This window comes from Hyperolius riggenbachi, chromosome 11 (genome assembly GCF_040937935.1).
Source record: "Hyperolius riggenbachi isolate aHypRig1 chromosome 11, aHypRig1.pri, whole genome shotgun sequence".
Lineage (NCBI taxonomy): Eukaryota > Metazoa > Chordata > Amphibia > Anura > Hyperoliidae > Hyperolius > Hyperolius riggenbachi.
In genome coordinates, this window is record NC_090656.1 from 248836101 (window position 1) to 248861234 (window position 25134).

General features: G+C 46.5%; 1 protein-coding gene across 6 annotated transcripts in view; it reads right to left on the bottom strand.

Moving 5' to 3' along the window:
* The window catches only part of SLC1A2 (solute carrier family 1 member 2), a 216880-nt gene that overhangs the window by 28902 nt on the left and 162844 nt on the right, over window positions 1-25134 (bottom strand). For all 6 annotated transcript variants that reach the window (XM_068260521.1, XM_068260525.1, XM_068260520.1 and 3 more), the window contains exons 5-7: window positions 24260-24419; window positions 17979-18105; window positions 4145-4378 (exon numbers count right to left, since the gene is read on the bottom strand). In XM_068260521.1, the coding sequence (XP_068116622.1) occupies window positions 4145-4378; window positions 17979-18105; window positions 24260-24419 (521 nt within the window). The remainder of the gene's footprint in view (window positions 1-4144; window positions 4379-17978; window positions 18106-24259; window positions 24420-25134) is intronic.

A 25134-nucleotide genomic window follows, 5' to 3' on the forward strand; every position in this document is an offset into this window, starting at 1 on the left:
ACCCCCCCAGGGAGTCGTCGCCCTCACTTCCTCCTGGGGCACCGGAGGTGGGGAAGAACCCCTTGTCCATGGATTGGATAAGGGATCTGGGGGGGAGGGGGAGGCTTGGCCGCCCCTCACCCCCAGAGCCCCCCCATACCATGGACCATGCGGGCTGGTATAGCTCCGCATTCTGGCTATCCCAGCCTGCATGGGGGACAAGGGGTTACAGAGGCTCAGGAGGGGGGACCCCACGCCATTTTTTTTTCTAATTTCCCACACTCAGAACATTCCCCAAAAATATATATATATTTTTTTAATATTGTTTCCCACTATCTTTTTAACATATCCATGAGACATGTCGTGAGATTCAGACTTTGCTAACGGCCATGGCTGCGATTTATGTTCGTCAGAATCTCCACCATTAACATTGCCCAAATAAACAGGTTTTTGTGACCCTAGGCTATGATCTCTTTGGCCTATAAGCCCGAAACTCACCAGTTATGATCCCCCTAATAGTCCCTACAATGCTAGAAAATTTGCCACTGCTGAGCAATTGCCCTTTGAAATGATTTGAGATTTTCGAAAGTGAAATAGGGAGCCTAATGGAAGCCTATGGCAGAATTCAGCACTTTTGTACCCCTATAATTCTGGTTGGTTATCATCACCCGCCGACTTTAGCAGTTAATAGCAAAGGCCCCTTATATCCTAGCAACACCAAATTTGCAGGATATGTTAAAAAGATAGCAGGAAACAATATTTAACGGACTTCCGAGGCCACAAATGTGAAAAAAGTTAAATACCTTTTCATAATCCAGATCCATGGAGGACGCCATCCACGCCCTCCCGTTCATTCCGCCATGTCTCCCGCAGTAATACCGGCCCCGGTCGGGTCCCGACCCCTCCAAATGGGTCGTGTTCCCATTCCACCCTCAATATGGCCGCCACAGATTGCCGCAGCTGTGCAGTCCGCATAGACGCAATTGCACCTGCGCAGCTCTAGGTCCTCCTCCCGATGCGTCCGATGTATGCACGCATATTGATGATGCGGCGGGAGGAGGCCCTAGAGCTGTGCAGGTGCAATTGCGTCTATGCGGACTGCACAGCTGCGGCAATCTGTGGCCATATTGAGGGTGGAATGGGAACACGACCCATTTGGAGGGGTCGGGACCACACCGGGGCCGGTATTACTGCGGGAGCCATGGGGGAATGAACGGGAGGGCGTGGATGGCGTCCTCCATTATTATTATTATTATTTAGTATTTATATAGTGCCGACATATTACGCAGCGCTGTACAGTGTATATATATATATATCTTGTCACTAACTGTCCCTCAAAGGAGCTCACAATCTAATCCCTACCATTGCCATATGTCTATATTATGTAGTGTAAGTACTGTAGTCTAGGGCCAATTTTAGGGGGAAGCCAATTAACTTATCCGTATGTTTTTGGGATGTGGGAGGAAACCGGAGTGCCCGGAGGAAACCCACGCAGACACGGAGAGAACATACAAACTCTTTGCAGATAGTGCCCTGGTTGGGATTCGAACCAGGGACCCAGCGCTGCAAGGCGAGAGCGCTAACCACTACGCCACCATGCTGCCCATGGATCTGGATTATGAAAAGGTATTTAACTTTTTTTCATACTTGTGGCCTCGGAAGTCCTTTAAAAAAAACATTTTTTTTTAATTATTTTTATGTGCTGAGTGTGGGAAATCTGGAAAAAAAAATGATGTGGGGGCCCCCCTCCCGAGCCTCTGTAACCCCTTGTCCCCCATGCAGGCTGGGATAGCCAGAATGCAGAGCCCCGGCCGACTGGGGCTTCGCACCCTGAGCTATACCAGCCCGCATGGTCCATGGTATGGGGGGGCTCTGGGGGGGAGGGGCAACGACTCCCTGGGGGGTTCATGGTGGCATCTGGGAGTCCCCTTTAAGAAGGGGACCCCAGATGCCCACCCCCCTTCCAGGAGAAATGAGTATTGTGGTACAAAGTACCCATTTCCATTTCCACAAAGAGTTAAATGAAATAAAAACACAACCACGAGAAAAGTATTTTATTATTATAAATTAACCAGGAATACTTACCTGTACCTTTAAAAAAAATGTTCCCACGCCCATATCCTCAGTAAACGATCCAACGTATACAGTATCCTCCAATCTTGTGATCTTCAATTAAGTTGATTGAAGATCTCCCACGGCAATTAACTATACTATACCTTAGAATGCGTCCTGCCAACGCATAGCGCCTGCTCCCGCTGTCCTCCCTGCCTCCTCACCTGTCACCCTCACCTAGCCTGGCACCTGGTGCACCCATGGGTGCACCGGGTGCCAGCCTAGGTGAGGGGTGACAGGTGCAAGCAGGTGGGGAGACAGCGGGAGCACGCGCTATACGTCTGCACAGGACGCATTCTAAGCTACAGTAAGCTACAGTCTTTGTTTTGAATCAACTATGGATAGACGCATCAGCCAATCAGAACCATGTTCGTGCCGTACGTGTGTTTTTACGTGTACGGACGTAAACTACGCAAGTGCACTGACTCGCTTCACGTACTCGGCACATGCGGACTTATATCCGCATGGCAGGTAGACATTACGCATAGAAACGGGTACACGCATGCGTGGTGCTACTAGAAGTTAATGCGGACAGAATTCCTCATGTCAGCATGACGGTACGCCTACGGCTACGGTAACTACGTGCTAATACGTAGTTCAAAGCGTACTTGCGTAGGTGCTTTCGTAGCGTAGTTAATGCAAGCGCACGTGTACAGGTAAAGTAAGCACTCGTCCATGAGCGCTTTCTTTCTATGCGCATGTGTGGTTCGAAACTCAGGAATGCACAGTTCAAAATTGCTCAGCAAAGTTTGGAGGAACTTTTTGGAAGCTGAAGAAAGAAGAGGCACGGGGGAAGACAAGGACCCCGAAGACTATGAGCAACATCAGGAAGCTAAGGAGGAGGTAATCTAGCCTACCGTGCACTTATTCAGTTGTTTTTACGCATTCAAAGAATAACCACTTCAGCTCCGAGCAATTTTAACATATCAGCGCTGCTCCTATTCATTTGCCAATAACTTTATTACTACTTATCACACCTAAATGATCTATAAGGATAAATGCGTGCATGAAAGAAGGGCAGTGTGAAAAAAGGGACCGACTTGATAACGAAATGGCGCCGGTTATTAACAAAATTTGATAACGATAAACATAGTTGTCAAGCTTTGTTAACAATAAATACCTTTGTAAAAACAGATGAGAAATAATAACGGAAAGATATTTACGTTAAATATCGTTACGTAATTCAACAATACAGCTTAACTCAACCCTTACCGCACACTGAACCCTCCCCTGCTGGTGCCTGAAACTAACCACTCCCCTGGTGGCGCCTAACCCTAGCCAGCCCCCCCCCCCCCCCCCCCCGGTGGTGCCTAACCCTTACCCCTCAGTGGTGCCTAACCCTACCCCCCCCTGGTGTTGCCTAGAACTAACCGCCGCCTGGGTGGTGCCTAAACCTAACCACTCCCCCTGGTGGTGCCTAACCCTAACCACCCCCCCCCCCCCCCGGTGTTGCCTAAAACTAACCGCCGCCCAGGTAGTGCCTAACCCTAACCACTCCCCCTGGTGGTGCCTAACCCTAATGACTCCCCCTGGTGGTGCCTAACCCTGACCACTCCCTCTGCAGAAACACCCTTTTACACATAGAATCCATAATATCTTTGATAACATAAAATCTGTACATATAAACAAAATAATATGACAAAAACGATAACGTTGTGAGCTTCTAAAACGACAATATACTTCAAAAACTATAATGTTCTAATGTTGTTAATGACATTTATCGCGCGCCTTTTTTTCTGCTTTTTTCGCCGCATTAACGATAATTGCATTAGAGTCTGTGGCGGCACCCTTTTCGTTCTTCCTCAGCCGGCGCCCTTTTTTCCTGCTACCGGATAAATATACAACGGCATTCAGTTACAGCATGACTAGTTATTCTGTAAGTTACATAGATTCTTGTACTGAACTGTAGGCACAGTTTTAGGGGTTAACAAGAATCCTACAGTGACGCCTGCGAATGGCGGGCATTTTAGCTTCGCACTGCCTCCAAGAGCTGCCGGAGGCCGCATCGTGGACCCGTACAGAGGTCAGAAAGGCTTGTGTCAGAGGAACGTACCTGGAAGCTGTACCCAGAGCGGTAATCCAGGCCTGGAAGATACCCGCCAGGAAAGAGAACGGGCTTTTCCTGGTGATGGCAAAGTAGAGCAGCGGCAAGAAGATGCCTCCGTGAATGATAAGTCCGATGATGACAGTGATCATGTACATTCCCAGCTGCCGGGCCACCTGTTCCAGGTCCTTGATGGCGATGATCTTCCCGCAGATCAGACAAGCGATACCGAAGGGAGAGTACCTGCAGGGAAAACAGAAGATGTCCCTTACTGGTGAGCAAGACATATGGTACAGGAAGGCTAACATCACAGCGGTGCGCTGCGGCAGAACGGCCGCTATGTAACATACATCCCAATATGATATGACCCAGCGCTTGCAAGGCGAGAGTGGTGGCGTAGCGGTTAGCGCTCTCGCCTTGCAAGCGCTGGGTCCCTGGTTCGAATCCCAGCCAGGTCAACATCTGCAAGGAGTTTGTATGTGTGGGTTTCCTCCGGGTACTCCGGTTTCCTTCCACATTTCCTCTGGGTACTCCGGTTTTCTCCGGGCACTCTGGTTTCCTCCCACATCCCAAAAACATACAGATAAGTTAATTGGCTTCCCCCCAAAAAATTGGCCCTAGACCATATGTGCACTACACGATACATACATAGACATATAACTATGGTGGGGATTAGATTGTGAGCTCCTCATAGGGACAGTTAATGACTAGACTATATACTCTGTACAGCGCTGCGTAATATGTCGGCGCTATATAAATACTTAAATAAATAATATACAGCAATATAGTAAAATCCTCTTATAGTAAACGTTAAGGGACCTGGCCAAATCGTTTTCTATCTTAAGATTGGTCATACATTGTATATTCATACAGATGTGAGGACCGAGTTAACTATAGCCAGAGGTTTACAATATCAGAGTTTATTATAACGAAATTCCACTGCATTTACCATGTTATTATTTTGTATTTATATAGCGCTGACATCCTCCGCAGCGATGTATAGAGTATGTTGTCTTGTCAGAGGAGCTCACCATTTAATCCCTCCCTGTAATGATCCGCTCAGCTGGATGCACTGGCAGACAGCTGTTTGACCATTCCTCTAGTCTGTGGGCTGCAGGTCTCTGCAAGAGAGACCTGTTTTTCCATTACAAGTTTCTGGTCTGTTCTGCTGCTGAGGAATTTGCATACACTCATTATGCAAATCCCTTACCTGCCTCCTTTCATGACTGGCAGTATAAAGAGCTATGTTTCCCAGAGTCCTTTGCTCGTCATAAGGGTTAGTCCTGTGAAACACTCGGTGGAGTGTCAGCCTTGCTCATTGTTGAAGATTAGCTTAGAGTAATTCCTGGAACTGCACTAGGCAGTTTCCCCAGTGCAGTTAGGATTGCATATCTGTTTTGTTTGTCTGTTGCGATTGTCCTGTCCCAGCGGTGGTCGACAGGAAATCGTTCTGTGTGTCTGGGTGCTAACCGGAACAGCGGTTGTTACTGGTAGCCCCTTCTGATCTGTCTTCCTGGATCGCACTAGCCTCTTGCGCTAGTGCTGTGGATCCTATCTCTCGCTTATTCCTGTTTTCATGTATCTTTCTTGTCTGCTACGAACGCTTGCTGGAGGCTCGGTGAGGTAACCGTTAAGCAAGTTCTCGCATCCTCTGTTTCATGTTTGTCTGTGGTTAGTTAGGCGTGCTTGTCTCTGTTGTGCTTAACACGCGGAGACCGCGCATAAAGGCGTGCACTGTTGCGAATGAGTGCGGTGTTCACGTTAGTTAGCGTTTGTTATTTTCCTTATCTCCTCATAGTATGATTTGCTGTGCCTTTGCTACTCTCGTGCTCTGCCTTGCAGTAGCCTTGTGTCACCTCTGGCAATCGCCTCTCTCGCGATTGCGTTCCTACTTCATATCTGCTGTTGTGTATTCACCGTCGCGGGTTGGCGACTAGTTTGGTGCACACACATACAATCTGTCCCTTTGCTCAATTTCATTCGCAATCGCTTCTCAGGCGATTGCGTTCTCACTCGGTTTTCTTTGTTGTGTGTCCGCCGTCGCAGGTGGCGGCTAGATTGGTGGACATACATACATTCCTCATCTGTGCTTATTCGGACTTGTGTCGCTGTTAGCAATCGCCATCTCTGGCGATTGCCTTCTCACTTTGTCTTCATGGTTGTGTGTTCATCGTCGCAGGGTGGCGACTAGTTTGGTGGACACACATACCCTCTGTCGCTTTGATCTCTCTCTTTCAGGGCTATCTTGCCCTGCGTTTCTTCCCTTCGTGCAATTCCTGTCTGGCTTGTGTGGCAGAGCAGAGGATCTGTTCCTCTGCCCTCCACAGCTCCATCTGCCGACAGGAATTTCCCTCTACAGGTGCATTGCACCTTTTGCTGGGTTCCCTTAAATTACACGCTTGTGGAGGATTTCCGCAGTGTCAGCGCACGTCTTGTGCGCTGATCACGGAGGGAATTCCACAATCGTTACACTCCCATAGTCATATGTCTATGTGTCGCTTCCACAGAGGCGCTTGGCCAGTACCAGACCTGTTTATGTATATGCTCCATCTTATTCCCTGAGGAAGCGGGTCACTCCCACGAAACGCGTTGTAGTTTGCTGGAGTATGTAAATAAATAGTTTTGCTGAAAATTGGTCGGCATTTTCTTGTGTCTGCCCGGAGGAGGTAAGTCCACCACTACCGCCTCACTTTTAAACCTTTTAGATCTTTTTATCCTTCCGGCGCCTCTGTCTCCATACTACAATATGTCTATGTATGTATTGTGTAGTGTATGTATTGTAGTCTAGGGCCAATTTAGGGGAAGCCAATTAGCTTATCTGTATGCTTTTGGGATGTGGGAGGAAACCGGAAGGGCCCGGGTGAAACCCAAACAGACACGGGGAGAACATACAAACTCCTTGCAAATGTTGCCCTGGCTGGGATTAGAGCCAGGTACCCAGCGCTGCAAGTGCAAGGCGGGAGCGCTAACCACTACGCCCAGGGCCGGATTTGTACTTCCAAGTGCCCTAGGCCAGCTGACACCAACAGCCCCCCTCCCCCCCCATCAAATTCTCTCCAACCCTCTGAGTAGCAATAACTGGTTTGAATGAGCTCTCCTCCATTTTGCTGCTTTGCCCCTCATTTGGCAAAGAAGCAGTGCATGCCCAAAGCATTCCCGGCCTCGGCTGCTGTGCACATCTAAATTGCAAGGAGCACTAGTAGCCAGAGCATGTGCTGCTTCTTTGTCCTCTGTGCGACTGGCTACAGTCAGAGCCACAGACAGGTGACAGGGAGCGTGAGTGGCCAGAGCATGTGCTGCTTCTCTGTCCTCTGTGCGACTGGCTACAGACTACAGTCAGAGCCACAGACAGGTGACAGGGCAGCGCTATTGAAAGAAGCTCATCCAAAACAGAGAACATGCGAGTAGAATATCTAAAACCACACATGCTGACATAGATGTGCTTTAAACAGTGACAACATAGTACTTAGGGCAAGGCAAGGAAGGACAGATGAGTCAGTAGGAAGTTTTGAAGTTATTAAAACAGAATGATAACATTTATTAGCTAACTGTAAATAAAAACAGTGAGCCTTTGGCTTCTTCAGACTTTGTATATGTTTGTAGACTTTATACTAACAAGATGTTAGCGCACACAACTCTATATACATTCAGCATCAGAAGGAGATGTATAGTTTGTTTTGCAAATATAAATAAATGTAATACAATTGCCATCCTGTTTCACTGATAGCTAGCAAAGTACAATGCGCTTCTAAAATGAGTCTGGAAAGAGTTAAGCTGTAGCAAAGAGAATGCTGTGGTCATTACCTAGGAAAAAACAAACAAACCATAAATTCAACAGGTCACAGGTCTTTAAGAGTTGACCAGACTAGTAATAAATCTGACAGCACAGAGAGAGAAGATTCCTGTTTGTGATTCTGAATTTGTGCATGAAAAAAACTTACAGAACTCAAGAGTTCTGCTACTAAACCCAGGCTGGCACTTCTCACAGCAGCTTGTATCTATGTCCCCACCATCATACATACAACATAATCATCCGGTGACAACACATACTGACTGTCCTCAAACACACTCTACACAAGTGAGAGAGATGCAGGGATCTCCGGAATTCAGGCAGACCAGAGCAAAGCAGGGGTAATGATTTACTTTGACATGTGACCTCTTATCTCTCAAAGTCCAGCGCCCTGCTAATTTTGTATCACCCTAGGCCTTGACCTTGGTGGCCTTCCCAGAAATCCGGCCCTGACTACGCCACCGTGCTGCCCATATAAATACCATTTCTGATACTAAAACCAGGTAAAAATGGGTATCCTGATTAATTTATTACATTTTATTACGTGTCAATACGATTCCTCTTTACCAATATACGTAGATATTGATTGCTTACCACTTCCAATATATGTATTCCAGTATTAGGTTTGGGACCCACTAGGGTGATTTTGGCAGCGTTTTTGGATTGCTGACAATCGCCAGCGATTCCAAAAAATGCTTCGCCAATGTTTCTAAATGGTGGGGAACCCACTAGTGCGATTACGATGAGGGTTAATCGCAATGGCAGGACATGCAGCATTTTGGGCAGGTTTACAGTCGATACTATGTATAGAAGCGCTGCAAAATCGCTTTGACAAGTGAATTTGCAGCGATTTGGGAGGTGAGCATTTGGAATTTTAAATAAAGTTAATTATACTTACCGAGTGCCTCGATGTCTGGCTTCCGTCCATAGCCCCACCCCCTAGCAAAAGAGGTCACAGGCGCTTCTCTGATTGGTGCTACAGAAGCACCTATGACATCTTCCTTTAGTGGGTGGGGCTACAGACGGAAGCCAGGCATCGGGACACCTGGTAAGTACTGTATAATAAAGTTTATTTAAAAGGGGAAAAAAATGAAGCGCTAATCGGAAGCGTCAATTTGTAGCAAAATGCGATCGTAATCGCCAAAGAAATCGCTGCACACATCGCTGGGGTGATTTAAAAGTGCTGCAGCCATTCCTACTGGGTTCCAGGACTTAGAGCTCATTCACACTATGAGCGTCTGCGGATTTTTTTAAGCACTGGCGATTTTGAAAATCCCCCCAAAAGTGCTTGTGCAATGATTCTTTATGAGAGTGTTCAAATTATTATTATTGATTTATAAAGCACCAACATATTCCATGGCGCTGTACAAAGTAAGAAACAAACATGGGGTACATAATAATACAGACAATGGTGTACACTAATATACAGGATACATAATTAGTGACAAAATACAAACAATGATACAGCATACAGAATACAAAGTACAGAATTGGTAATGACAGTGATAAAAGTAACATGATGAATAAAATGTATAATGATTTCCAAGACACAAAAGGGGGAGAGAGCCCTGCCCTTGTGAGCTTACAATCTAAAGGGAATGGGGGGGAAACAAGAGGAGGGGTAGTATGCAGCAAATATATAGAGGCTGTGTGTTTTAGGATATCTAGTAGGAGTGCAATTTGGCCTTAGGACAAAGGGAAGTGGCCTAGGGTAGCGCATATGCTTGTCGGAGCAAATGAGTTTAGAGAGCGTTTAAAAGTAACAAAGGTTGGCGAGTGACGGATGTGTTGTGGGAGGGCATTCCAGAGAAGGGGTGAAGCGCGTGCAAAATCTTGTAAGCGGGAATGTGAGGAGGTGATTCTAAAAAATATGGAACTCTTCACGAATTTGAATATGAGCACTTTGATTGCGTGCCGTTCTCAAAAGCGCTGCCTGTACCCTTTTCTGTGCGCAACGGAAGGTACAGGGAAATCACTAAGTGCTTGAAAATGCGCTATGTATAGCGATTTCCTGAGCGCTTTTAAGAATAAATACATTGTATTTATTCTTTTCCGGGTCAAAGAGATCACTGACTAATGTCAGGAAGTGAAAATCTCAATCGCTCATCAAAAGCGCTTAGAAATGCACTTACACAAAATCGCTTAATGCTCAGAAAACGCCAGGAATTGCTTGAAAAAATTGTGCACAAATGCGCCTGCGATTTATAAGGTGAACAAAGCCTTACTGCATTCTCTGGTAAACATTACATTTTGGGAGAACTGCCTGGCCCTTTAAGGCAATTTGGCAGTAGCTGCCTTCCTGTGTGTAAAAATTACTGCTTAATTAATGATTGGATGTCAACTGTTAGAAAACAAAGTCTAAACATTACGAGAGTCTATAGCAAGGAGCCAAATGTGGTGCCAGAAGGAAGAAGGAAGCACTATTTGTGAGACCGGGGACAGATTGTTCTGACTGAACCGCTCTGAGATCAATAGCTGTGACATTTACCCACAGCACTTCCTCCGAGGACATGGACCTGATCCACCTGTACCCCCGTCCAGCATGTCCCCGGGGGCCTCATTGTCTCTCAGAAACTGAGTGAACCACTCTGAGATCAATAGCTGTGACACAGCACTTCCTCCGAGGACATGGACCTCATCCACTTGCACCCCGTCCAGCATGTCTAGAGGAGCCTCATTGTCTCTCAGAAACGGACTGAACCGCTCTGAGATCAATAGCTGTAACATTTACCCACAGCACTTCCTCCGAGGACATGGACCTCATCCACCTGTACCCCACCCAGCATGTCAGGGGACCTCATTGTCTCTCAGAAACGGACTGAACCACTCTGAGATCAATAGCTGTGACACAGCACTTCCTCCGAGGACATGGACCTTATCCACCTGTACCCCGTCCAGCATGTCCCCGGGGGCCTCATTGTCTCTCAGAAACTGACTGAACCACTCTGAGATCAATAGCTGTGACATTTACCCACAGCACTTCCTCCGAGGACATGGACTTCATCCACCTGTACCTCCGTCCAGCATGTCCCCAGGGGCCTCATTGTCTCTCAGAAACTGACTGAACCACTCTGAGATCAATAGCTGTGACATTTACCCACAGCACTTCCTCCGAGGACATGGGCCTCATCCACCTGTACCTCCGTCCAGCATGTCCCCAGGGGCCTCATTGTCTCTCAGAAACTGACTGAACCACTCTGAGATCAATAGCTGTGACACACCACTTCCTTCGAGGACATGGACCTCATCCACCTGTACCCCGTCCAGTATGTCCCCGGGGGCCTCATTGTCTCTCAGAAACGGACTGAACCACTCTGAGATCAATAGCTGTGACATTTACCCACAGCACTTCCTCCGAGGACATGGACTTCATCCACCTGTACCTCCGTCCAGCATGTCCCCAGGGGCCTCATTGTCTGTTAGAAACTAGGGCCGGCACTGTCACAAGCACTGACAAAGGGCCTGCGAAAAGCCGTGAGGAAATTGAGCGACTTCTAGCCTGAGACAGGATGGCTATTGTTCAACGCACAACAATTGTGAAACGACCGTCTGTCCTGCCAATTAAAACAACTCGTTCAGCCGACGTGTTTAGGAAGAGCGCCAAGCTACCGGTAACCCTGAGAAATAAGGACATGATTCATTTATGGCTTATAAGGCAAGGATTTTATCAGACTCCCTCTGATATCTAATGCCTTTATAATTCATTCCTAACTTTAGAACCGTGTTTTGGTCTAATGAGAATCCGGTTGCCAATCGTTTAACGCAACCCTGAACAAACTTTTAAAAGCTCTTTCTCCTCTCTGCAGCGTTCTGCATACATAAACAATGCTAATGCACAGAGTCATCTAATCGATCACCACTGAACGTCTGAGATCAGAAACATTTAGCGTACGTACATAGGGAACGGTTCAGATCACATGTATCACTGTATCATAGGTTGATAACCCCACAATAAAAGGCACACTAAAAAAGAAACATTAAGGCCTTTTCCCACCAAGACGTTGCATTTTAGGGGATGTTATAGGTCGCATAACGTGCCCCTAACGCAACGCCTGGTGGTGTTGTAGGAGGACGCTACCAAGAGCCGCGTTATGCAGCTCTTGGTGCGCCTTTTTATGGCATGGGATGCGGAGACCAAGTGATCTGCATCACGTGGTCCCGCCGGCCAATCACCGCTCCTGGAAAGTAAACACTGCACGTCACAGTGCAGTGAATATTAATTAGCCATGTGGCTGGCTGCAGAGGAGGAGGGGAGACCTCCTCCTCCAACATTACTGAGCATGTGCAAACTGGCTTAGTCCAGTATAACGCACAGCATGCAGCACTTTGTTTGAACGTGCTGCGTTACAATGTAAGGCAACGTGGGCACTGTGAACAGCCCATTGATATTTCATTGCTGTGCAGTGGGGCTGCGTTACAGGCTGCACTAACGTGCGCCTGTAACATCCCACTGTGAAAGCAGCCTAAAGGACTACTGTGGGGGGTTCGAGGGAAAAAATTAGTTGAACTTACCCGGGGCTTCTAATGGTCCCCCGCAGATATCCTGTGCCCGCGCAGCCACTCACCGATGCTCCGGCCCCGCCTCCGGTTCACTTCTGGAATTTCAGACTTTAAAGACGGAAAACCACTGCGCCTGCGCGGCCGTGTCCTCGCTCCCGCTGACGTCACCAGGAGTGTACTGCACAGACACAGACCGTACCAGGACTGTGCAATACACTCCTGGTGACGTCAGCGGGAGCAAGGGCGCGGCCACGCAGGCGCAGTGGTTTTTCGACTTTGGCTGATATTGTGGTGAAACCCCTCCCACAGTGTGATGTCGTGACCATGGTCCTGAAAGTTTCCTGTCTGCGAGCCTTGTTGCATTGCGGGAAACAATCCCTGTTTCCAGCTGCCAAGCAAGCAAGATCTTCTTCTGCACTTTGTAAACGCTGGGGATTCTGAAAGCGCTAGGTTCATGAAAGTCAAAGAAGGTGAGCCCACAGGAGCGATAGCGATTAGGGAACTCGCAATCCCAGGTCCTGCAGCTTTTTAGGAGCGATCGCGCTCCAATAAAACACATACGAGCGCTGCAAGTTCACTTGCAATCCCTGTGTGACAGCAGCATTGCGGTGATTTCACTAACCGAGGAAAAAAACTGCAAATCGCCATCACTTTGCAAATGCAAGCACTAGAAAAATAATCACAAAAACGCGAAGAAATTGCAATTAGTGTTCTCTAGTGGGCACCCAGCCTAAAGGTGGCTACACACGATACAACAAAGTGATCCGATTTTACGGCAATTCAATAAAAACGATTGGCTCTCCTGAAAAAAATCGAGAGCTTTTTTTTAATTCGACTGAAAAATCCGATCGGATTTCCCAATTTCTTCGATTTTAATCGATCCGGAATGCCAGATATTTTTCTTCAATCTCTCTAAAGATTGTATGGTGTGTGTTAGGTTGTCAATTTATTAATATACAAACCCTAGCAATTTTGCCAATCATTTTTATCATAATTGGGGAAAAATGTAACACAGGTGTGTGGTACATTGGTCATATTTTTGAAATGTTACAATCAGGCAGAACAAATTATTGCAATTCTTAAATTGAACAGATATTTAAAAAAATGTATAGTGTGTGGCCACCTTAAAGAAAATCTGAACTGAAAAAAAAAGTAAAAATAAGCATACACAAGTCATACTTACCTCCCATGTAGTCTACTCCTCAGTGTCTTTTTCCTGTCCCGCGTCCTGTTTGTTCACTGTGATCAAGGGAATTTTCCGTCCTCCATTTTGAAAATGGCCATTACCCATAACAGCTTTCTGGTCAGCACACAGTTAAACTGTAATATCGCCCACTTGAGCCATAGAGAAACATGGACATTACCTGGTACATCAGTTTTCCTCTCAGCTATAACTGACAGCAACTGATGTTTTACTGACAGCAACTGATATATTTCAGATCTGACAACATATTGTCAGAACTGGAAGGGATTGTCAGAAGAAAATGGTGAGCTTCTCAGAGGAACTGATGGCAAGGTAACTATGTAATGTTCATTTGAAGTTACCTCATGTGTTTATTTTAAATATTTTTACTCAGAACAGGTTCTCTTTAAGTGTCTATACAGTATATCCAACCTTTTAGCCAATCATATTGAGCATGAAACAGTGTGAAACCAGCCTAAAAGTATTAGAGGGCATCAGCAGGGCTGCCAGGCAACTGGCATTGTTTAAAAGGATATAAATATGGCAACGTCCATATCCCTTTTTGTTACAGTTGTCCTTTAAGGCTGGTTTCACAGTGGGACGTTACAGGCGCACGTTAGAGCAGCCTGTAACGCACCCCACCGCACAGTAATGAAAAATCAACGGGCTGTTCACAGTGCCCACGTTGCGTTACATTGGAATGCAGCACATCCGTTGAGAGTCGTGTTAGACTGCTTGCACATGCTCAGTCATGTTGGCAGAGCCGGGACAAGGTCCTCCAGCACCCAAGGCTGAGACACCAAAGTGCGCCCCTCCATCCCCGCCTCCCCAGCCATCACACACTGATTGCTATTAGACTAAGAGGCGCCACAGGGCCCACAACCTCCCCAACACCTTAAAGGGAACCAGAGACGAAGCACCCTTGTGTATTTTACCATAGAAATCAGTGGGAACATTAGAGAAAACATTTACCATGCTCTCTGTTCCATCCTCACTGCTAAAAGTGTCTGTTATCTAGCTGAGATAAGAATCCCGGACTGAGCATTGATTCTGGCTTTGCTATAATGACTCAGCTATTATGATTCCTGAGCAAAGCCAGCAGGGGGCAGGCTTGGACTTGAAGACAGCAAAGAACACAGTCTCAGCTATAATTATTCTGTAGCAAAGCCAGACCGACTGCTTAGTCGGGATTCTTATCTTAGAGGTGATAACAGGCAAATTAAACAGAGAACAATGTAACAAAGAGCAGATTAGGTGTTTACTGTCATGTTCCCACTGATTTATAAGGTAAAATACATGAGGTTGCTTCATCTCTGGTTCTCTTTAATATCTAGTTATCTGGCTTGCAGTCACTGCCATGTATCCCCTTTTCTTATTTATTTCTGTTTCAAACACAATTAGGAATGACAGCTGAATGAATTGTGCTCCCCCTCCTACACTGCGCCCTGAGGCTGGAGCCTCTCTAGCCTATGCCTCGGCCCGGCCCTGCATGTTGGGGAGGAGGGGAGAGCGGCCAGGCACATGGCTAATTAATATGCACTGCACGGTGTGACGTGCAGTGTTTACTTCCTGGAGCGGCCGCTCTGTGCGGCGATTGGCCGGCGGGACCACGTGATGCCGCATGCGTCCAAGAGTACGCATCACGGACGCCAGAGTGAGCTGCACAACGCGGTTCACTCCGACGTCCACATCAGAGAGCACCAGGCGATGCGTTAGGGGCACGTTATGTGTCCTATAACGTCCCCTAAACGCAACGTCCTGGTGGGAAAGTAGCCTCAAGGTGAACTGTAGTAAATATAACATAATGAATAAATTGCTTTTTTTTTTTTTTTTTTTTTTTTTTTTTTTACAATATTCATTTATAAATGTAGTCAGTGCTTGCCGATTGTAAAACATACAGCAATATGTAGATACTGTATAGGAAGTGTTTCTGATGCTGAAACCAGCTATATTAATATATAAGTAGGAATCCTGAATATCTTACTGCATTCTTCTATATGTCACTACAGGTCCTCTTTAAAATCAGTCAGGATTGATAAAAAAAAGAAAAAAATCTTAGATTTTTTCCATAAAACTGATTGTTTTGATAAATATACCTTCAAGCGGACCTGAACACACAACTTCCTCTCTGCTCTAAAAGACAAGCAACAGCATAATAACCTTTAAAGAAAAACATTGCTTTGTTACAGCTGATGCCAATCCTGCCATAAATCTGCAGTGTGTCTACTTCCTGCTTTCATGGAAGCAGACATAGGGTTGACATCCTGTGTTTACAAATTGGCAGCTCTACCGAGGCAGTGGAGATACTTGAGCAGACACAGGGAGAGATCACATTACAGTTGTATTTAGACACAGACGAGGGGGGAATAGACGGGCTACACTCTCTACATACATACAGGGTGCATTTATCTGTGTTTTCCTTCTGTCCTGTGCGAGAGTTCAGGTCCACTTTAAGAAAGACAGAACTAGTGTAGTTGTGCATGGCTAACTTTAAGTAGAATGTTAACAGTACAAGCTCCTAAACGATCGACCATGCAATCGATAGGATCGCGGGCAATCGATAGGATCGCGGGCTATCAACATTCTATCGGTCTTTCCATTAATCCAACTTTTGGAATGATTCTTTAACGCACACCCGAGGCGAAAATAAACGAATGAAATAAACGATTGTATCTATTTTCCTTCTCCTAAAAAATGACTTTTTAAGATATTCCAGTTTTACTTTATGATCTACTTCATAAGTTGTAACTGTTTTATTGTTTTAGTTCAATGACACATTCTTGAAGTATGCCAGAGCTAAAATCTATGAACTATTGACCCCTTTTTATCTCTTACTTGCTCTTAGAAGCCATTTTCTGCTAGGAAAGTGTTTTATAGTTGGAATTTCTTATCAGTGAGGGTCACACTGTAGTCACTTCCTGTCTGAGTCAGGACTGAGTCAGCCACTTACATACCTGATATTTAACTCTTTCAGGCAGAGAAAGAAAAAAAGGAACACCGCCTAGTTATTAGTGCACTAGGCACTGTACATACACATGTCTATCTCATGTCACATGTCACCTCGGGTATCCTTGAAAGGTGGCCACTAATTATCCAATTCACCGATTGATTGTTCATTCCTCATGATTCGTATGATCGCTCAGGACCCCTAATGGAAAAAAAATCTCCTAGCCAATTTGATCAGATTGACGGGATCAATCCTAAAAAATCGGATTGTTTTCATTAATCTGATTGGATTGGTTGGGAGATTTTTGTCCGTTAGTGGTCCCGAGCCATCGTTTCTGATCCATCATATGAATGATTGGAATCAATTTGGTGAATTGGATCGTTAGTGGGCACGTTTAAGGTGGCCACTAACGATCCAAGTTCTAGCGAAAAGTCGTTTGAACGATCAGATAATTCTAATTGGAAGAAAAATCGTTCACTACACCATCCACGAACCAATCTTGGCTTCCTACCTATCACAACCAACAAGAAAATCCACATTTTGGTTTGACGAAAATCCAATCGAACGACTATTTTTATAATCAGCCGTAATCGATTGTACCCACCAACTGATATTATTTACAACCAATCCGATCAGAATTTATGATCGCTCTCTTTTTCTCTAGAAATTGGACTGTTAGTGGCCACCTTTACTCTGATCAGATTGCTTGTCATTTTTGCATCTTTTTGAGGGCCTGGATGATCATTTCTGATCAATCGCAATGATTGGGGAAAAAATTGCAATGATTGGATTGGATGGTCGATCGTTCAGGAAACAGGATTTTTAAAGAGCCACTATCACAAAAATTTTTAACATTTTGCCTAAATTAAAAGTTTATTTCTCCCAGAATGAAATATATGACTTTTATTCCTATGTTGCTGTAGGTAGTAGAAATCTGACAGGTTTTGGACTAGTCCGTCTCCTCGTGGGGGATTCTCAGGGTTTTCCTCATTTTCAAAAGCACTTAGTCGTTTCTCAGTCCAACTGCCAGAATAGTGTGCAAACGTGTAAGGCCTATGTCATTGTATAGATCATTTCCAGGGAGTGCTTTTGTAAAGAATAAATAAAATACTGAAAATCCCCCATAAGGAAATGGGCTAGTCCAAAACCTGTCGGTTCTGTCAGATTTCTACTACCTACTGTAAGTGACAGCAACATAGGAGAAAAGTCATTTATGTCTCATTTTACTCTGGAAGAGACATACTTCTTATCTGTATGTGTATACAAGTACAGTGTTTTATTTTTTTTATATATATATATGGTATATATTGGTCCTGTCCTTTACTGGGCCTCTTTAGGCTTTAGCATGGCAGCTTCTGCTTATTTGGCTTCTCAGAGCCACTTTGTACCGCAGGAGGTGCAGCTGGTCCCGCTGTCTACTCACCACATGATCATAATGACAAGTTTCATGACAATCTCGTTGAGGATACTGAAAAACTCCACCATCAGCCTGGCCTGATCTCCCATCTTCCCCATGGCGATGCCGAAAGCGATGAAGAAACCGATGAGACCTGCGGGGAGAGGAGACGCGGGGTCAGAGTATAGAACGCTGTATCCAGACACACCACTGACCAATCACTGTGAGCGAGGGGGTCCCCCGGGAATATCCCCGGGATTCCGCTGACCAATGACTGTGAGAGCGGGGGTCCCCCCAGGAATATCCCCGGGATACCGCTGACCAATGACTGTGAGAGCGGGGGTCCCCCCAGGAATATCCCCGGGATACCGCTGACCAATGTCTGTGAGCGTGGGGGTCCCCCCAGGAATATCCCCGGGATACCACTGACCAATCACTGTGAGCGAAGGGGTCCCCCGGGAATATCCCCGGGATTCCGCTGACCAATGACTGTGAGAGCGGGGGTCCCCCCAGGAATATCCCCGGGATACCGCTGACCAATGACTGTGAGAGCGGGGGTCCCCCCAGGAATATCCCCGGGATACCGCTGACCAATGTCTGTGAGCGTGGGAGTCCCCCCAGGAATATCCCCGGGATACCGCTGACCAATGTCTGTGAGCGTGGGGGTCCCCCCAGGAATATCCCCGGGATACCGCTGACCAATGACTGTGAGAGCGGGGGTCCCCCCATGAATATCCCCGGGATACCGCTGACCAATGTCTGTGAGCGTGGGGGTCCCCCCAGGAATATCCCTGGGATACCGCTGACCAATGTCTGTGAGAGCGGGGGTCCCCCCAGGAATATCTCCGGGATACCGCTGACCAATGACTGTGAGAGCGGGGGTCCCCCCAGGAATATCCCCGGGATACCGCTGACCAATGACTGTGAGAGCGGGGGTCCCCCCAGGAATATCCCCGGGATACCGCTGACCAATGTCTGTGAGCGTGGGGGTCCCCCCAGGAATATCCCCGGGATACCGCTGACCAATGTCTGTGAGAGCGGGGGTCCCCCCAGGAATATCCCCGGGATACCGCTGACCAATGACTGTGAGAGCGGGGGTCCCCCCAGGAATATCCCCGGGATACCGCTGACCAATGACTGTGAGAGCGGGGGTCGCCCCAGGAATATCCCCGGGATACCGCTGACCAATGACTGTGAGAGCGGGGGTCCCCCCAGGAATATCCCCGGGATACCGCTGACCAATGACTGTGAGAGCAGGGGTCCCCCCAGGAATATCCCCGGGATTCCGCTGACCAATGACTGTGAGCGTGGGGGTCCCCCGGGAATATCAGCACATAATACACCCAGACACACCACTAACCAATCACTGTGAGAGCGTGGGGGTCCCCCGGGAATATCCCCGGGATTCCGCTAACCACTGACTGTGAGCGTGGAGGTCACACTCCGGCCACTCTGACCCCAGGGCTAGCATTAGATATACTGTACGTGATATACAGTGGCGTAACTAAGGAGCTTGGGGCCCCAGTGCAAGCTTTACATGGGGCCCAAGGCGCCTTAAAACTTACCAAGGGCAGCTGCAGTGTCAGAGAGGTGAAAACCGTTTGTTAAAGGACCTCTGTCGTGAAAAATAAAACATTTAAACTACGCATAAGCACATACAAAGAAGAAGTATGTTTCTTCCAGAGCAAAATGAGACATAAATTACTTTTCTCCTATGTTGCTGTCACTTACAGTAGGTAGTCGAAATCTGACAGAAGCGACAGGTTTTGGACTAGTCCATCTCTTCATGGGGGATTCTCAGAGTTTTCTTAATTTTCTAAAGCACTTAGCGAATGGCAGTTGCTCCGTCCAACTGACAAAAAAAAGCGTGTATCAAGCTTGGAAGCTGGCCAGCACCATTGTTTAAATCATTTTTTAGGGAATATCTTTATACAGAATTAAAGCCTTGCTGAGAATCCCCCATGAAGAGATGGACTAGTCCAAAACCTGTTGGTTCTGTCAGATTTCTGCTACCTACCTAGTGACAGCAACATAGGAGAAAAGTAATTTATGGCTCATTTTACTCTGGAAGAAACATACTTCTTATTTGTTTATGTTTACATGTATTTTATATTTTACAATCTTTTGCGATAGTGGTCTTTAAAGGGGAACTGAAGTGAGCAGGATATGGAGGCTGCCATATTTATTTCCTTTTAGGCTAGATTCACAGTGGGACGTTGCGTTTTGATGCCACGTTAAAGTCGCACCGCAAGCTTACAACGCAACGCGCCCAAAAAGTGGCAACGCAGCGTTACCGCCGCATACAGCAGATACAGTAAAAAATACAGGCAATGAAAAGTATGCTTCCAAGTTATTACTGAGCATGTGCAAACAGTCCAACGCAGCTAATAACGTGTATAACGCACTGCATGCAGTACTTTTACTTAACGTGCAGCGTTAGACACCAACGCAACGTGTGCACTGTGAACAGGGCATTGATTTTTCATTGCAGTGAGTTATTCTGCGTTAAATGCTGTTTTAACGCGCAACTTTAACGTCCCACTGTGAACTTAGCCTCAAGCAATACAAGTTGCCTGGCAGCCCTGCTGGTCCTCTGCCACTAATGCTTTCAGCCATAGCCCCTGAACAAGCATGCAGCAGATCAGGTGATTCTGACATTATTGTCAGATCTGACAAGACTAGCTGCATGCTTGTTTCTGGTGTGATTCAGACACTACTGCAGCCAAATAGATCGGCAGGGCTGCCAGGCAACTGGTATTGTTTAAAAGGAAATCAATATGGCAGCCTCCATGTTCTCCTCATTTTAGTTGTCCTTAAAGAATGACTGACTACTATTCAATACACATATAGAGGTGTTCAGTACCAGCATAGCACCAATGCAAAGACGAGGGATGAAGGCGGGCCCAAATGGGCCCCTGTGGTGCAAGGGCCCTGGTGCGGTTACACCCTCTGCACCCCCTTTTGCTACGCCACTGGTGATATAGAGCAACTGCAGCCAAAATAACATGATGAATAAAAGTGTTTATTATATTACAATATTTATTTGTAAAGTGCCCATTGTTTGCCCATTCTGAAATGTATCACAGGCGGCAACATTGTTAGTCCTGGCAGGTGATCTCTGTAGAGTGTTGGTTTACTGAGCGTTTTAAAGCCAGTACAACATATACATTGTCTCCCAGAATGCTTGAGGGGGGGGGGGGGATTCTGTTTAAAGAGAACCAGAGACGAAGCACCCTCATGTATTTTACCATATATATCAGTGGGAACATTAGAGAAAACACTTACCATGCTCTCTGTTTCATCCTTCACTGCTCAGCCTGCTTGTTAACAGCCCTGATAAAATCCCTGACTGAACATTCAGGCTGGCTTTGCTCAGGAATATTTATAGCTCAGTCTGTGTTCTCTCATGTCTTTTCAAGCCCAAGCCTGCCCCCTGCTGGCTCTGCTCGGGAATTATTATAGCTGAGTCATTATAGCAAAGCCAGACTGAATGCTCAGTCGGGGATTTTATCAGGGCTGATAACAAGCAGGCTGAACAGTGCAGAATGAAACAGAGAGCAGCGTAGGTGTTTTCTCTAATGTTGCCACTGGTGTATAAGGTAAAATACATGAGGGTGCTTTGTCTCTGGTTCACTTTAACAGCTTAGGCTAAACCTTAGTGGAATGCTGGAGTTACATAACAATATGCAGCAGTACATAGCTATGGTGTTTTTTATACTGAAACCAGGCTATTCGATGTAAAAATTGGTATCCTGAGTAATTTACTGAATTCTTTAATATGTTGTTACACTTCTTCTTTAACCTTCCTGGCGGTATACGTTTGGGGTAAGCCGCACAGGAGGTTTTCTCAGGCCCTGCTGGGCCGATTTGCACAATTTTGTTTTTGCTGCACGCAGCTAGCACTTTGCTAGCTGCGTGACCACACTGATCGCCGCCGCCCCGCACCGATTCGCCGCTACCCGCCGCACCACAGAGCCCCCCCCCCCCCCTAGACCCCTTGCGCAGCCTGGCCTATCAGCGCCAGGCAGTGCTGAGGGGTGGATCGGGACTCCTGATGACGTCGGTGACATCATCCCGCCCCGTCGCCATGGCGACGGGGGAAGACCTCCAGGAAATCCCGTTCCTTGAACGGGAGAGGGTAGGGGATGCCGCTGCACAACAGCTATCATGTAGCGAGCCCTAGGCTCGCTACATGATTTAAAAAACAAAAAAAATTAAAAACCGGCTGCGCTGCACCCTGGCGGTTTATAATAGAACGCCAGGGAGGTTAAAGCGAGATTGTCAGACATAAAATCAAGTTCTATTTACCCACTGTTCTGAGTTTATTATGTAGTCTACATACAGTCTGCATTGCAAGCATTCCAATATAATCATAAATGTTTCTGCTGTAATGAATCCTATCTCAGTCAGCCTGGCTCTATTCTGGTACAGTGCCGGGAAGAGGGAAGATTGTTATCTCTCCTCCTACATTCCTGCTCCTCACTGATTGGCTGAGTGTAGTTCAATGTGACACAAGGCTGAGAAGGGAAATACACCTCACCCCTCTGCAGAAGCTGCTGAAATACGATCTATGCTGTGCTCACATGTGTTTACACAGCAAGCTAGATTATATTTAAGACTAAGGTATCCTTTAAATTATATATATTTCTTTATTATTTATAGTCACATGCAAAAAAATCAATCTAATAACTACAGACGATGAAGCCTGTGTCAGCGAAACCTGCAACTGCCGTGCTCAGATACAGCTCCATTGGTGGACCGCTTGCCCGCCACCTGCAGTGAGCACTAACAAGCGGGATGGTGGGCGAGAGCACTTGACAGGTGGTGAATTCACTGCCTGTTAGATGCTCTTGGAAAAGAGGTCTTAAAGAAGAACTGTTGCGAAAATCTTAAAATTTAAAAAGCACATACAAATAAGAAGTACATTTCTTCCAGAGTAAAATGAGTCATAAATTACTTCTCTCCTATGTTGCTGGCATTAACAGTAAAGTAGTAGAAATCTGACATTACTGACAGGTTTTGGGCTAGTCCATCTCTTCATGGGGGATTCTCAGCATGGCTTCTATTCTTTATAAAAACATTCCCTGAAAAAGATTTATACAAAGATGCTGGCCAGCCTCCTTGTTCACCGTACACTTTTTTGGCAGTTGGACGGAGCAAGTGCCATTCACTAAGTGCTTTTTGAAAATAAATAAATCCCTGTGAAAACCCCATGAAGAGATGGGCTAGTCCAAAACCTGTTGGTTCTCTCAGATTTCTACTACCTACTGTAAGTGACAGCAACATAGGAGAAAAGTGATTTATGGCTCATTTTACTTTGGAAGAAATGTACTTCTTAATTGTATATGTTTAAATATATTTCACATTTGAAGATTTTCACGACAGAGGTCCTTTAACCACTTCAGGAACACAGACTTACAGCTCCCTAGTGACCAGACCATATTTCAGAACACAGGGCTGTGCAGCTTTGTCAGGTTGCTGCACAGCCCTACAACTTAGCACACAAATTAATCTTACCTCCCTTTCTTGCCCTTGAAAAACAAAAGTTTGCTTTCTTAAAACAGAAACAATTTGCGATAATTCAGGTTGGAGTGAGCCTGAGATGTCTCCCAGGGCATCACTGCCGAATATATGCAAATTAATCATTGTTGCCCTTAGAAGCTAAACACACCTCCAGAACCGCTGGAATGCAATGATGTGTTAGCTTGTTAATATGTACAGAGCCATAATAATCCAACATGCATACAGGACATTCTTCTGGAGGTATCTGATAGCTCCTGCGATCCTGTGTTTTGTTATTCCTCAGGCTTTCAGTGTCTGATTTTACCTCCCTCCCCTTCCCACCCCCCTGCCCCGTCCTGATTGGCTTAGGACCGCGATCCGTCCTCTTCTCCGCCTCTCATAGGCATCAGCCTATGAGAAGGCTTCGATCCGCTGCCACTCTGAGGGACAGCCGAATGTCTCTTGTACAGCGCTGCACTAGACCGCAACGCTGTACGGATGTAAATAAAGGGGATTTCTTTCGCCTTTCGTTTACTAACGGCCTGCTAGCCGCGATCGCAGCTAGCAGGCTGATCACGGAGGAGAACTCCGCAAACCGGCAGGGAATCCCGTATGCGCACGACTTGACGCTTCGGCATAGGCGGTCCTGGGGCTGTTGCCGTGGTCACGCCCATCGGCGTGACGCAGTTGTTAGGTAGTTAAGGAGACAGAATAATCCATACGGACATAAATTCTGGGATGTCCCCGTCACTCATTTTGGACAGAGGAATCCCCTCAAGCATCACATAACGTCAGTAGTGCCGTACCCAGGACGTTCATGCCATCTTTAAACTCTAGCTTCTTCTTGATCTCCTCTTTAGTGGTGGCCACCACAGTGTCATTCATCATGGCAAACAGTGAGTCGGTGACATTGGCCGGCTCCTCGGTGGGCACTTCCACCACAACCTTCTTGGTGACCGTCTGGATCTGTGAAGCAGAGAAGAGATAAAGAAATGAGAAATTAGCAAATTGGCAGTTAGGCAGAGCAACTGCCACTCACTAAGTGATTTTGAAAAGAAATAAAACACTGAGATCCTCCAAGAGGAGATGGGCTAGTCCAAAAACCTGTCCCTTCTGTCAGATGTCTAATACTCACTGTAAGTAACAGAAACATAGGAGAAAAGTAATTTATTGCTCATTTTACTCTGCAAGAAACATACTTATTGTTTGTATGTTTTTACCAGCATTGTACATTTTAAGATTTTTGTGACAGTGGTCCTTAAGGGTTAGGTCTCAGTGGAGGAGTTTCTTAAGGTTAGGCATTGGTGGGAAGAAGTGGGTGTTGGTTATGGTTAGGTATCGGCAGAGGGGGCTTAGCGTTAGGCATCGGATGTGGGGGAATGGTTAAGGTTAGGCAGTGGCAGGGGGAGTGGTAAGGGTTAGGCATTGGCAGAGGGGGGTTAGGCATTGGCAGAGGGGGGTTAGGGTTAGGCATTGAGGGGGGAGTGGTTAGGGTTAGGCATTGGCAGAGAGGGGATTAGGGTTAGGCATTGGAGGGGGAGTGGTTAGAGTTAGGCATTGGCAGAGGGGGGTTAGGGTTAGGCATTGGAGGGAGGAGTGGTTAGGGTTAGGCATTGGAGGGGGAGTGGTTAGGCATTAGCAGAGGGGGGTTAGGGTTAGGCATTGGCAGAGAGGGGTTAGG